We start from the raw sequence: 12,276 nt of genomic DNA, 5'->3' as shown, positions 1-12,276 counted from the left end.
CGCTGCTGCACGGTCCTGGACTTTGGACCTGGTGAAATATTAATTTAACTGCCATAAATCAACACGTCACGTAGGCCATCTCGGTATAATAATTGCTTTCGGGCATTTTAGCAGCAGTTTGCCGCCGTTCGAGCGGAATCTGTAGGAGCTGCGGTTTCACGATTATGGGTTAGTCCTACAGCTAAGGATTTAAAGTCGCTCTGTCTCTCTCAAGCCAGTTAAGGCCGTTTCCCCCGATATCATTGTCTGCATTGGTAATTCGCGTTATGATGGGATTCATCTTGCGGGCTGACCAACTCCGACACTTTCGTGGCTTGAGGCCGTGTGCTTTGGGAGTCCTATGGGTGTATTTCTTCCATTTCCAACTGGTGAAGATTATCAGCTGCCTGCACGCCACTGCAAGCCTGGCCGTAACTGCTTCAGCTACTGAATGTTTCGTCTCTTGCCTCTTTCAACTACCGTGTCCAGCCAGTCGGGACTTCAGTATGCTTCATTGCCGTGTGCATGCCCGTGCCCTTGTTTCTTTTATTGGCCAGTCAGTCAAACCCGACGTTGATGGTGCTAATTTGTCCGCCCACTTTTGTCTAGCAGTGCAACTGTGCCCTCCTCCCAGGCACTCGACCCGCTCGACTCGATATATATATTGTAGATTTTCAAGAGTCCATTTTTCAATTGCCTCCTCCTCCAACAAGTGGCGCAGAAAATCACGTCGTTAGTAATCTGTCGTCGGTTGATCGCTAATTGGCCAGTTGTCCATTTATGTGTGCGCTTGGTATCGGACAGAGCGGGCTGGTTAAGGCGCGTGATCCATATTTTTCCGTAACAAGCTGAAGCACTGCCGGATGTGATGTTGGTATAGGTGTGGTGCTAAATAATTATGCCGGTGCATTCATTATGCAATTAACGTCACTTATCAGTTGCATGCGAACGCAGTAAATGTGGCGAATGATGATCGGCGTTGCGTAGAAGTAAGGGAATGTTTACGACATGGCGACATTCATGATTTTATGTTGCTTTTTCAATTTTATGTTATCTTTAACGAGAATTTATCCATAAATTGTCTACTGTCTTCTAAATGGCACGAACTGTGTCTCATTCATCCGAAAGAGCAATCAATCAATCTGAGATACTAACCAAAACAGTCAAACCTAACCAAACCTCAATTTGGACACAAGCTTAGTCTCCAAATGACTAAATCGATCGTCGGTAAAATAAAGTGGTGGCAGTTTCCCATTAGATTCCAAAAAAGAGAGATCGGGTGACCGTGACGGCGTTTTGCCAGAAACGTCAACAATTATGCTCCCTCGGAACTAATGGAAATTTGGACGCTATTTTTAGCATTTCCATCGCCATCATCTACCATCATTCGTCATGATTCAGGGTACGTTAGTATTGCGCACGAAAAATCAGTAAACCCAGATCGTGCAAACCAAATTCAGTAGAAGTCGATACCCCGAATCTCGGTAGCCAAACAAAAGACTTCAATATTAGCATGAGCAACGAACCCTCCTTCTCGGTGGTTTGAGCCATTGCTCACGATTCGTGGCTAGCACGGCAATGACTCTGCGAATCGCTAAGTAAATACATACGAAGTTCGACGTTGAACTCGGCTGCGCAATGAAATATGGTGCTGCATCTGGTATTTTATCTCCAAACACATTAAACGAACACGTTTAATTGATTTGGAGTAAGTTTGAGCATTCAAATAGACATTAAATTTTCTTTATGTTCAACAAAATCTAATCAAGCCAATTAAAAGTTAATCCGTTAAGTAGTATCTGCATTCAAGAAGTTTTCATTGCAGCAACTCTATTAATGTCATCTTAGCGTTATAATTTGTTTGATCAAAGTTTTATCCAGACGCTAATCCGTAGTAGAGCCCTGGTTTTTGCTGATACACTGTGTACCAAACTTGTGACGCCAATGTTGCCGTAATGTTTGTATTGCAATCGGAGAAAGGTGGCCGTCCGATTTCATATCGTCGGTTGTTTTGAAACGAAGAAAGAGAGTAACGAGATTTCACATCACAAACTCATACTACAACACTCCCTCGTAAACTGTTGTACGTGCAATTCAAATGGACAATACGGACGGGAAAGTTCAATTTTATTGCTCGAATGTAAAGTTATTTATTTTTTTTTTTATAAAAAAGGTTGATTTGCAGCGTTTTACAGAAAAAGTAAATGAAACAATACCTGTACAAAATAAATAGATGAATAAAGTAAGCTATCTGTATAGTATTTATTCTACAAATGTAAATTGAAAATTTACAACCCAAATATGTGTTTACAATTTTTTACTAAAGGAGACAACTCAGTGCTTCCTAAGGTTTAAAACCAAAGTTAATCACATTTATCAGCAAGAGCTTGTTCTTATCTTGCATCCTAAACGTCACAGGCAAACAAAACAGATAGAAACAAACCATACAGAGACTTTCGCACGAGTGTTCTCCAGGGCACAAAAGGTACAGATAAGTAAATAACACTCTCTTGAAGTCGCATTCAGGTCCGCGTTACTACGTTCGCGTTTCATGGATTTTCCAATCCAATTTTCATTACCACCTTCACCTGTCGGTGTTGCCGGTGTGCGTGTGTGTGTGTGTGGCGGGGGTTTTCTTTTACCGCCGCCGTTGAGACTACTGGGAAAAGTGGTCTGCGCCTGACCTGAGCTGGAAAAGCTAGCTTCCGGGGGTGCGAAACGATGGTAACCGGGGCCAAACGGGGCGGGGGGATATTGTCATCGACGGTGTTGCGTCTGCTGGAGAGTGTGTCAGTACTAGGTTGAGGGTAGTGTACGCATGGATGGCGTATGGTCGCGTGCCACAGTCAATGTGTGTGCAACATCAGTTATCACTTTCCACTCGATAGGACCGCAGGAAAAAAGGTGAACCTCCCAGTGTTCGTATTTTTGCGCCGTAGCTCGGTTGCGCTGGGAAATTCGGTTGATATTAAGCAGACACCTGCTGACTTGTCTGCTGTCGATCGGAAGTGATGTTTTGTTTGGTTTCCGGGTGCTCCTGATTTTTCGCTACGAAACAAGCCGAGGGCGTTGAGTGATTGCATCGGTTGCAGTGGGACATCGATGCACCGAATCGTACGAAGGGTATGCTCTGTTATCGAGCGTTTCGTGTGGTTCTGTTTGGCTGTTAAATGACCTGTCAACCCGAGGGGTGCTGCTCCAAACGAGGCGACGCCCTGCCGCGAGTAAAGAATGTATGCACCAGTTGCAAGTGCAAGAGTCCCTGTGTGCTACTACCACGTGCCAGCCGGTGTGTCCGCCGTACTTCAACCAAATTAGCTGCTGCTCATCAGCATGACGTTTTATGTGCCCCTGCACCGAAGGGCTGACGTACGGGACGGCTCCGGTATCAACAACGCTAGCGCCAGGTAGGTCGTTGTTTTAAATGCTGGCTGCCACGTAATAACGCCTATTTGGAGGAGGTATTTCTCCCTGATATCTCCCCCTCCCCCTCCCACAACTGATAACATAATAATACACAACGTGAGTCACTTAGTCAAGCCGCACATGATTTGTCAAACGGTCTGTTATCAAAACAAGCAATGAAAATGTGCCGGTTTGAGGTGTACAATATGAATGTGAGGGAAAGGACAAACACACGTTGTTTAGTTACTCGAGCACTGGGGAAGTGGAGTTTGTTTACAGTGAAGTAATAAGATTTTATGTTGTCTCATTTACAATAGTATATATTCAGTATAATCTACCTGCTTTTATGAGGGTATCGAAGCATTCGTGTCAATAGAACATTGGTTTTTTTTCACATATTAATGCGAGTGGAAAACCATCGGTAATATTTCAACAAATGTGAATATTTTTCTTTTAATTATATAACAAAAATCATCCACTAATTTAAACAAATATATTTGCAAACCTTCAAATTATTTGGAAATTTGCAACTGTTCTCGCTTATCCCATTCTTTGAGCATCCTTTACCTATTTTCTATTTAGTTATATTGAAAACGATGACACCAGCTTTTCTTCCCCTATTCAAATGTGATTCCTTTAAAGCAGTTAAAACAATAGATGAGAACCATGTAAACGAAGTACATCAAAGAGATCGCATGGGTAAAGTTGTTTTGCACACTAGACGAAACGAAGAGATCTGAAAGCAAATGAAATAAGACAGCTTAAACCGAGGGAAAACGATGTACCAACGGAGCTAAACAAGTTCAAGCTCTACGTAAGTGGGTTCTCTTGGCAAAACTGAGCGAAAGAAGACATGGCATGCTATTTAGGCAATAAATGTAAAAGACAGCACAGCATCGTCTTCACCGAGAGGCAAAGAAACAAACGATACAAGCTCTTGAAAACACAAAGAAGGCAATTATGTCTATCTACCGAAGGGATTGTGTGTACCGGCGGCTGCCAATGTGTGTGATGCCGTATGGCGTGTATTGTATGTAAATCATTCCGTCTTCCACGATCCGCCGGCGGTGCATTTACCCTTTTCTGTCCGATTCAATCCCCCCACGGTTGGGCGTCGTGTTCATGGGAAGAGATTCCAGTTGGCTCTTCCGTTCAGTTCGTAACTCCACACCCAACTTCGAATGAGGCAAAAAGAAAAGCAAAATCCCTCATAAGTATACTCTGAAATGAGTTAATACTAGTTGATGAAGACTTTGATCTTGAAAATGATCTTTAACAATCACAAACTTAACCACAGAGCATAACCAGCTTGATCGCAATTTCTGAATAAGGAGGTGTTTAATCTTTTGTTTGAAGGCTGTGGCTCAAATTTACAAAATTATAGGAATTCCCCAGGAGGCTTCATTTCGTTTTTATGCGAATTCCGCTTATTATGAGTCACATTTTGCAGTCGAAACCCACACAAATCTGTGATCGTACTGAAATGCCCGAGAATCACGAACATACAACGCGCTCTGCTGCGGGATTTATTTTTGTCTCTCTTTCAACCGTGAATCCCCGGTTTCGGAGCGATGCTCTAAAGACGATCATCACCGACGGAGACTACTGTCTTTACGCACTACCAGATTCCTCAGAATATGCTGCCTGACGACGTGGAGATACTTTTGAGTTTATCTCTCCCATTCGGCGATTCTAACAATCGTCGCTTTTTCCCGGCGTACATTTTCGTCCGTCTGCTTTGGGTTGACATTGACGGTGTGATGCGACGAGAGGCACAAATCCAACCGTGATCCGAACGTAAAACAGTCCCGACGCTGGTGCGGACTGGTGGATATGCAGTGCTGATTTGACATCAGTCTGCGCCACGCCAAGACATGCTTCGTAGCCATCCAACACACAATGGCACAAGAGTGGCCGTGCCCATGCCCCGAAAGCCGTAGGGAAATGATCCCGCGGCGCAAGGTGTGCCGGGTCCGGAATGAAGTAGCAGACGGTGCGGTGTTAAAGATTAAAGTTTTAATTTCGTTCCCCATCATTTATGCTCCACACCGGATCGACTCTCCGGATGGATGGATGAGATGAGTAGGGATGGGATGGGATGGGATGGGATGGGTTGAAATCGTTCGTTCGCTGGAAGATCGCTCAGTTTCGCCTTCTGGTTTTGAGTTCGCCGCCCTCTTTCGCTTTCGTTTCGTTTCACATGTACGGTTTCCTGGGGTCCCCAGTGAGCCCCGCAAGCATCAGAAGCAAACGCCAGAACAACCACCAAATTGGTTTCTAACGAGCTCGAAGCCAAATGTTTCCCGCGATGCTCGGCGCAATTCTTTCGTTTTACTGCTTCTTCCTGCCTCCCGGTTTTTGCGTTCGGGACAGATCATCCACCCAGAAGGGGTTGTGGATCTTCGCCGGCCGTTCTTGGTCGTCTTCATTCATTGTTTCTTTCGCTTCACCGGTGTGATCTTCCTCTCCACCGTCACCTTCCGGGGTACGTTCGGGTTTCGCCTGCATCGTTTGCTCTTTGGGCTTGATTTTGTTGGGCTCTTGGAGTTGCCCTGGTGGTATTATTACAGGTCTTACTTCTCGGCTGTTCCCAGGAGTCTCGTGAACCGTGGCCGAAAGGGAAGAAAGGAAGAAAGACGAGCCAGAGCAACGTCGTGCCCTGCGAGCTGCACACACTCGGTATTTTCATGGCCCCGATTACTTACCTTACCTGTGTGTGCGTAGCTATGATGCATGTGGATAAATATTTGTCTGTTATGTTCCCACCGATAGCAGGGGCGATGCCTGCGGGAAGACGAGAACATAAGGCGAAGAAAATGGTACAAATTCGTGGGCTCGGGAATGCCTTGCTCTAAAAGGCAACCGGCGTGGTTCGAAAGTGAGGAACCGACGAACGACAGAGAGGAGGCCACAGCACCCTGTACGAGAAAGCGGTTAAGCAGAGAGCCGTCGTCGAGGAGTTAAACTTTATATAAACACAAAACGAGTTTACTGGCACCGTGGAACCAATCTCATCATCTTCCGCGACGATGGCTCTCACTGGAAAGCTGCGTTCGGTGATCTGTCACTTCCAAAACCAAACTCTCCTTGTCGCCTGCGTCCTCGGAGCATGGTCTGCACGTTGATCCTCGCGCGATCGATCGAAGATGCGAGCCGACTTCGCGGTTATGTATGTGCACATTCCAACGGGACGAAGGTGTGCGTGACTGTGAGCCAGGCTCCTGTGCTACCCGGGGAAGCTGGCCAAGCTGCCATCGTTTGGCCGGTGTACCCAGAGTGGAAGGCTCGCCGCTGTATTGAAACAGGTTAATTCCACTTTTTAAATGTCCTCCATGGAAGCTTCCTAAGGTTACGCTTTGTACCGAGAGCAGAATAGCTACAATGATGCTCCCAAAAGTAGCATATAATGCGGCTTACACATAGAAGTGGCCATCATTTGAATCTACAACTAAAGTACAGTTTTTGGGAAAGAAAACTAAATACATGTAAATTTTTGGAACCAGAATATTTGTGCAAATATAATTTTGTAACAATATTTTTTAACATCCAATTTATGGATTTTGCTTATCTCTTATTGTTTGGTATTATGAACTTGATATGTTCTATTTAAGACAAAAAAATTTAAACTGAAAAGACAGTTATATAAGTTGTAACGCAAATTTGCAATACAAAATCAAATGCATCTTTTGGTGTAATGGGCGACCTTTTCCTGAATACTTGCATAGCTGCAACAGCAACAGCTTTAAGTACAGCGTGTCCATTTCAAAATGGATTCATTAAAAGCTATGTTGCGATCGTCACCCCATATATGACGATAGCCGCTAGTTTATTGTGATTCCGGCAAGCAATAGTGCGATAGCCTTTGAGTATCAGTTTTGAGCGCTTTACGATGCGTAATGTATGCGTTGAATAAATTGAGGAGCTTCAGTAAAAGCGCGTACAAATTGCTTCAAAACTTGAAGAAAGCTTCTTAAAGTACATTTGTTGAACTTGTTAGTGAATACGAAAGTGTATACTGTAATGGTGGCTTTTAATTTTTTTAAACAATTTGTTTGTTAAACATAAACAGACAAAAACGTTATATTTTTTCTTTACTTCAATTCAATGTTCCGTTAATAATTTTTTCTGTTTTCAAAATCTTCTAGATTTGACCTTTATCAAAATACTTCAATTCGATTTGCTCTTTTTCTGGCCACGATTGTAAAATCCCGAAAGAGCCATCGCCATCTTCCGTCCGTGCAACATACCACTCATACTTGTGAACAGTTGATGATCGTGCGTTCGCCGGATGGACCACCAAGTAGCCCCTGCCCTAACTTGGCTTTGTTGCTGGAAGGTTTTCAACCCGTCGCCCGTCCACCCGATGCGCCTACCGTGAGGTGTTTTCTTTGCTTTGTGGGCTTTTTATTTGTAGGCTAAATATCTGGAGCCTCCTACGGGCAACGTTGCCAAGTCGGCGGGTGTCTTTGCGCCGGTCGCTGCCGACCCGACCGTGTAAGCATAGGAACTTATGCTTTTGCGCACTCGTTATGCTTACGCCTTGAGGAGAGAATACCACATAAAAAGAGAGTCTGGGAGAGGGTAGGAGAGCTTCTGAGAGAGATTGAGCTTCTCGATCGGGCGATCTTTGAGAGCATAAAGTATGTTCCGGCGAATGTTGAAAGGTACATCCCAAAGAAAGCCCGTTGCAACGACAGCGACACCATACCGCACAATTGGCGACGGAATCCCATCGTCTCAGAGATAAATTCAAGTGCAAGAAGACGCTAGACGGATCAATGGACACAAGATGTTAGGGCGATTACGTTTTCTAAATCATTTTATTTTTAGGTCCTACCTGTTTTTTTACTAATGTGTGTATGCTGAACGGAAGAATTAGGATCGTGGTGATCGAATACCTTTTTTTTTCTTAAGATATTATTTTTTTTGGCAAACTGTCCTCGAATTATTTTCCACATCTAAATTTTTAACGAATTTTCTAAAAAGATCATGACCCTCTTCAAGTTATTTTTTTTAAATAAAAATTTGATAAAGGATTTTACTAACAAAACTAATACCATAAATATTATCTTTCGACCAGGCCAGAGAAGACGAAGATTAACTTCTAAGTTTTTCAATTAGCCATAACGTATGTGCTAAACACAAATGTAAATTTTACTTTATGGATCCTATAATGCCTTTCAAAGGTGTTAATTTCATTTTAACACTTTGAGGAAAGGTATTCTATAGGAGGAAACTCAATCAATGAAATTTGATTCAGAAATGATGATTGATTCGAAAATACTAGAAAAATAAGGTAAAAATAAAAATTTAAAATTGAAATCTATGTTTCTCAAACTTTTCATGTTATCCGGGATTCAGAGTAATTTAATAATTGGCACTGATTGTTTTCTTATCAATTTTATGTATTCACAGAAAGCTTGGCCTAGATCTCGTACCACGCTTAGGAACGCTGGCCGTTGATCCTCAAAAAATCGGTATAGTATCGCTGCACCAGGTGCATGTAAGCAGTGCAGAAAATGCCAAAGCCGCAGCGGTAAGTAGCAAACGTGCAATGCATCTCTCTTTAAATGCCTTCCCACTGTATGGTTTCCCTGTTACATTTTTCCAGAACCGCGCAACGCAACGTAAGAAGGCTGACAAAAACATCAACTCGCACCATCTCTACTTCTGCATGCGTGATTTTGGTCACCGGATCGGGGACGATGCCGAAATCTTCTTCTACCTGTACGATGGAAATACGAATCGTATGCGCGCACTTTCCGAACGGTTTCTGGTGCGCATCGCTCGGGACGGGTTTTCCACGTACGTGGACATGTCCCACAACTGCACCATCTTCACGGACCTTGGCACGTCGGATCTGAATCAAGACCTGTATCTCATCGCGAACGTGATGCGTGTGGGCAAGATGCTCCACTCGGAGTCGGTGAAGAAGGGCGACAAGCTGACCGCTACAACGCACGCCTATCGGCGACCGTATGGGGTCGGCGTGCTGCCACTGAACGAAATCGCGCAATTTGATACGAGCGTGGAATCGGAGGAGAAGGAGTTTAGTTTTAAAATTTTCCAGTGTGAGGAAAAAGAGTACCATCAGCTGCACGAGCTGATCATCAAGAAGGCTAGCGGAAAGTTCCAGCCAATCAATGCCAGCACCCAGGGACACTATGGGCTAGTGGTGTCGATGAAGCTGCTGCACGGCGAGATCAGCCAGGTGAAGCAAGAACAACCGGTTCTGTTCCAGGGAACGGCGATCACGAAGAAAATAGGCTTCCCCGATGTGATCATGCCGGGTGACGTGCGAAACGATCTCTTCCTCACGCTCGAACGGGGTGAGTTTGAGCGGGTTGGTATCAGCACGGCGAAGAACATCGAGATAACGGCGCTGGTATTGGACGAGCACGGTCGAATCGTCCAGGAATGTATAGCGATCGCGTCCGGGGGTTCGCTGCAAGCATCCTACAAATCCATGGTGCTATACCACAACAATTCGCCGGCATGGAATGAAACGATCCGGATGTTCGTACCGATCGACAAGTTCAGCAAGGCGCACGTGCGTTTCGAGTTCCGAAGCTGCTCCACGCGGGACAAGTCCGATCCCAAACTGTTCGGATTTAGTTTCGCGCGGCTGATGGAACCGGGTGGCGCAACGATCGCCGATGGTGCGCACGAGCTGTACGTGTACAAGTGCGAAGACTTTCTGAAGGTGCAGGCCAGCGTCTATCTACGGCTTCCTTGTTCGGCCGGAGACCGGCAGGCGGTAGGGGATTCACCGTCACCGTACCATCGTAGCTTGAAGGAAGCCTTCTACGTGCGCACGATTCTCTGCTCGACGAAGTTAACCCAGAACGGGGATCTGCTGTCGCTGCTGCAGTGGCGCAACCGGCCGGAGGGCATACAAGACTCGCTGCAGCGTGTCCTGCGGTTGCACAACGAGGAGCTGATCAAGTTTCTGCAGGACGTACTGGACGCCCTGTTTGCACTGTTTTCCACCGACGATGGCAACAGTACACCTCACTCGGGGCTTGTTTTCCACGTGCTAGTCAACATTTTCAGCCTCATGCAAAGCAACAAGTTTCAGCACTTCAAACCGGTCATGGATGCGTACATTCGCGATCATTTCGCGGCCCCGCTCGTCTACCAAGGATTGCTGTCATCGGTGCAGCATCTGGCCGATTGGCTAACGACCACGGACAATCTGGAACCGATCGTGCAGTGTTTCAGTTCGCTGGAGTTCATCTTCAAGCTTATCATACAGTCGCGCAAACTGTTTGCCCACGCATCGGGCGGCCAGTATGAGGATAAGTTTAAGAACGATCTCTTCTCGGTGTTTACCTCACTGAACGGGATGCTTTCGGTTCCGAGCACGACGCAGATCCTTGCCACCCAGGAGAAACTGCTCAGCAACGCCGGGGTGGTTTTCGAGCAACTGCGTACGATCATCACTCCGCCGGAGCTGGAAGCGCTAGTCAAATCGATGCTGGATGCTGTTCCCAAAGACGCACAATCACCGTTGATAAAAGCTAAACTGAAGACGATCAAGGATTTGGTCTCCGGTCAGCTGTTCCAGGATGACGAGTTACGTTCGATGATACTCAACATCGCCTGTAAGCATCTACGCGTTCACCTCGCACGTCGGGACGAACTGCTGCTCTGCTCGGAAATTCTCGCCGAAGTGCTGATCAAGCTGTACGAGGCGAAGGCAAAGACGGGCGAGAAACCGTCCAATGCTATCCACCACGATCTGGACACGCTGTTTGTGAATATCTTCCCGATACTGCTACAAACGATCACCGTGCTGAGCAACGGTGGTAACGAAAATCTTATCTGCCCACTGTTTGCGGTGAAACTTGGGCTGCTTCAGCTGCTCGATGAAATGCACTACCAGCGCATGTGGGACCGTCAGCAGAGTGGTAGCAGTCCGTCGGCGGCCGGTGGATCGCTCGGTACTGGAAAGGATTTGCGCGACTTCATTCACCAGTGCTTAGCCATCTTCAAGGATATGCTCGAGCAGGATTGGATGATCTTCTCCAAGGACTGGCTGGTGATGAAGATGGCTGCCAACGATGTTCTGCGCCGCACGCTCGAAGAGCTGGCCAAACCGCTGGTGTACCGCTTTCTGGGCCCGCAGTCTTTCGACTCGCAGCTCTGGTGGTCGTACTTCAGTGTGGCCGTAATTTTCCTCACGCAACCATCGCTGCAGATCGAACAGTATCACGAGACGAAGCGACGCAAGATACTCAGTATCCACGGTGATATGCGGGTTATGATGGGCTTCCAGATACTGAGCATGTGGGCGCAACTGGGTGAACACAAGCTTCACTTTATCCCGTCCATGGTGGGCCCATTCTTGGAGGTTACACTAGTGCCCGAACCAGCCCTGCGGAAGGCCACTTTTACGGTGTTCTACGACATGATGCAGTGTGAACAGGTAGGTGGAAAATATTATACACTGGACAGGTTGTGTGTCATGTTTGTCACATGCTTACTAAAAATCCGATAAGATATATTCCGATCAAATTTATAAAAACAATTCCCAACACCACCAGATTCCAGATTGCAAACATTGCTGCCAAAATATTTGTCCTTATGTGATATTGATTCCTTATATAACCCCTTTCATAAGGGACAACAATTCAGGGAAAGTGTACCAGCTTTGGCAAGATTCATTCATATGCATCATTTACCTAAGATTCATTCCGATGGATTCATGAATCTTTTGGGATTCGAATCTTCAAACGTTTATGAATCTTTCGAAACCCTAATGAATCTTCATCTTTCATGGATGTTTCACGAATCTCCATGATTCTTTCATTGCCCTCGATCATGCGATTAAAAAGAAAGGGGGACCCATTGTTTGCTCATCACTTTTCATCAGTTGATGAATTTTTGGGA

The 12,276-nt window shown here is 45.6% G+C and overlaps 1 protein-coding gene across 1 annotated transcript in view; it reads left to right on the top strand.

Moving 5' to 3' along the window:
• The window catches only part of LOC131258751 (dedicator of cytokinesis protein 3), a 61,220-nt gene that overhangs the window by 32,610 nt on the left and 16,334 nt on the right, over window positions 1-12,276 (top strand). Inside the window, exons 4-5 of the mRNA XM_058260129.1 lie at window positions 8,800-8,920; window positions 8,996-11,812. Coding sequence (XP_058116112.1) covers window positions 8,800-8,920; window positions 8,996-11,812 — 2,938 coding nt within the window. The remainder of the gene's footprint in view (window positions 1-8,799; window positions 8,921-8,995; window positions 11,813-12,276) is intronic.

Source organism: Anopheles coustani, chromosome 3 (assembly GCF_943734705.1).
Source record: "Anopheles coustani chromosome 3, idAnoCousDA_361_x.2, whole genome shotgun sequence".
Classification (NCBI taxonomy): Eukaryota; Metazoa; Arthropoda; class Insecta; order Diptera; family Culicidae; genus Anopheles; species Anopheles coustani.
The sequence above is the reverse complement of the archived record's forward strand: the minus strand, read 5'-3'. Positions and strand labels throughout refer to the sequence as shown.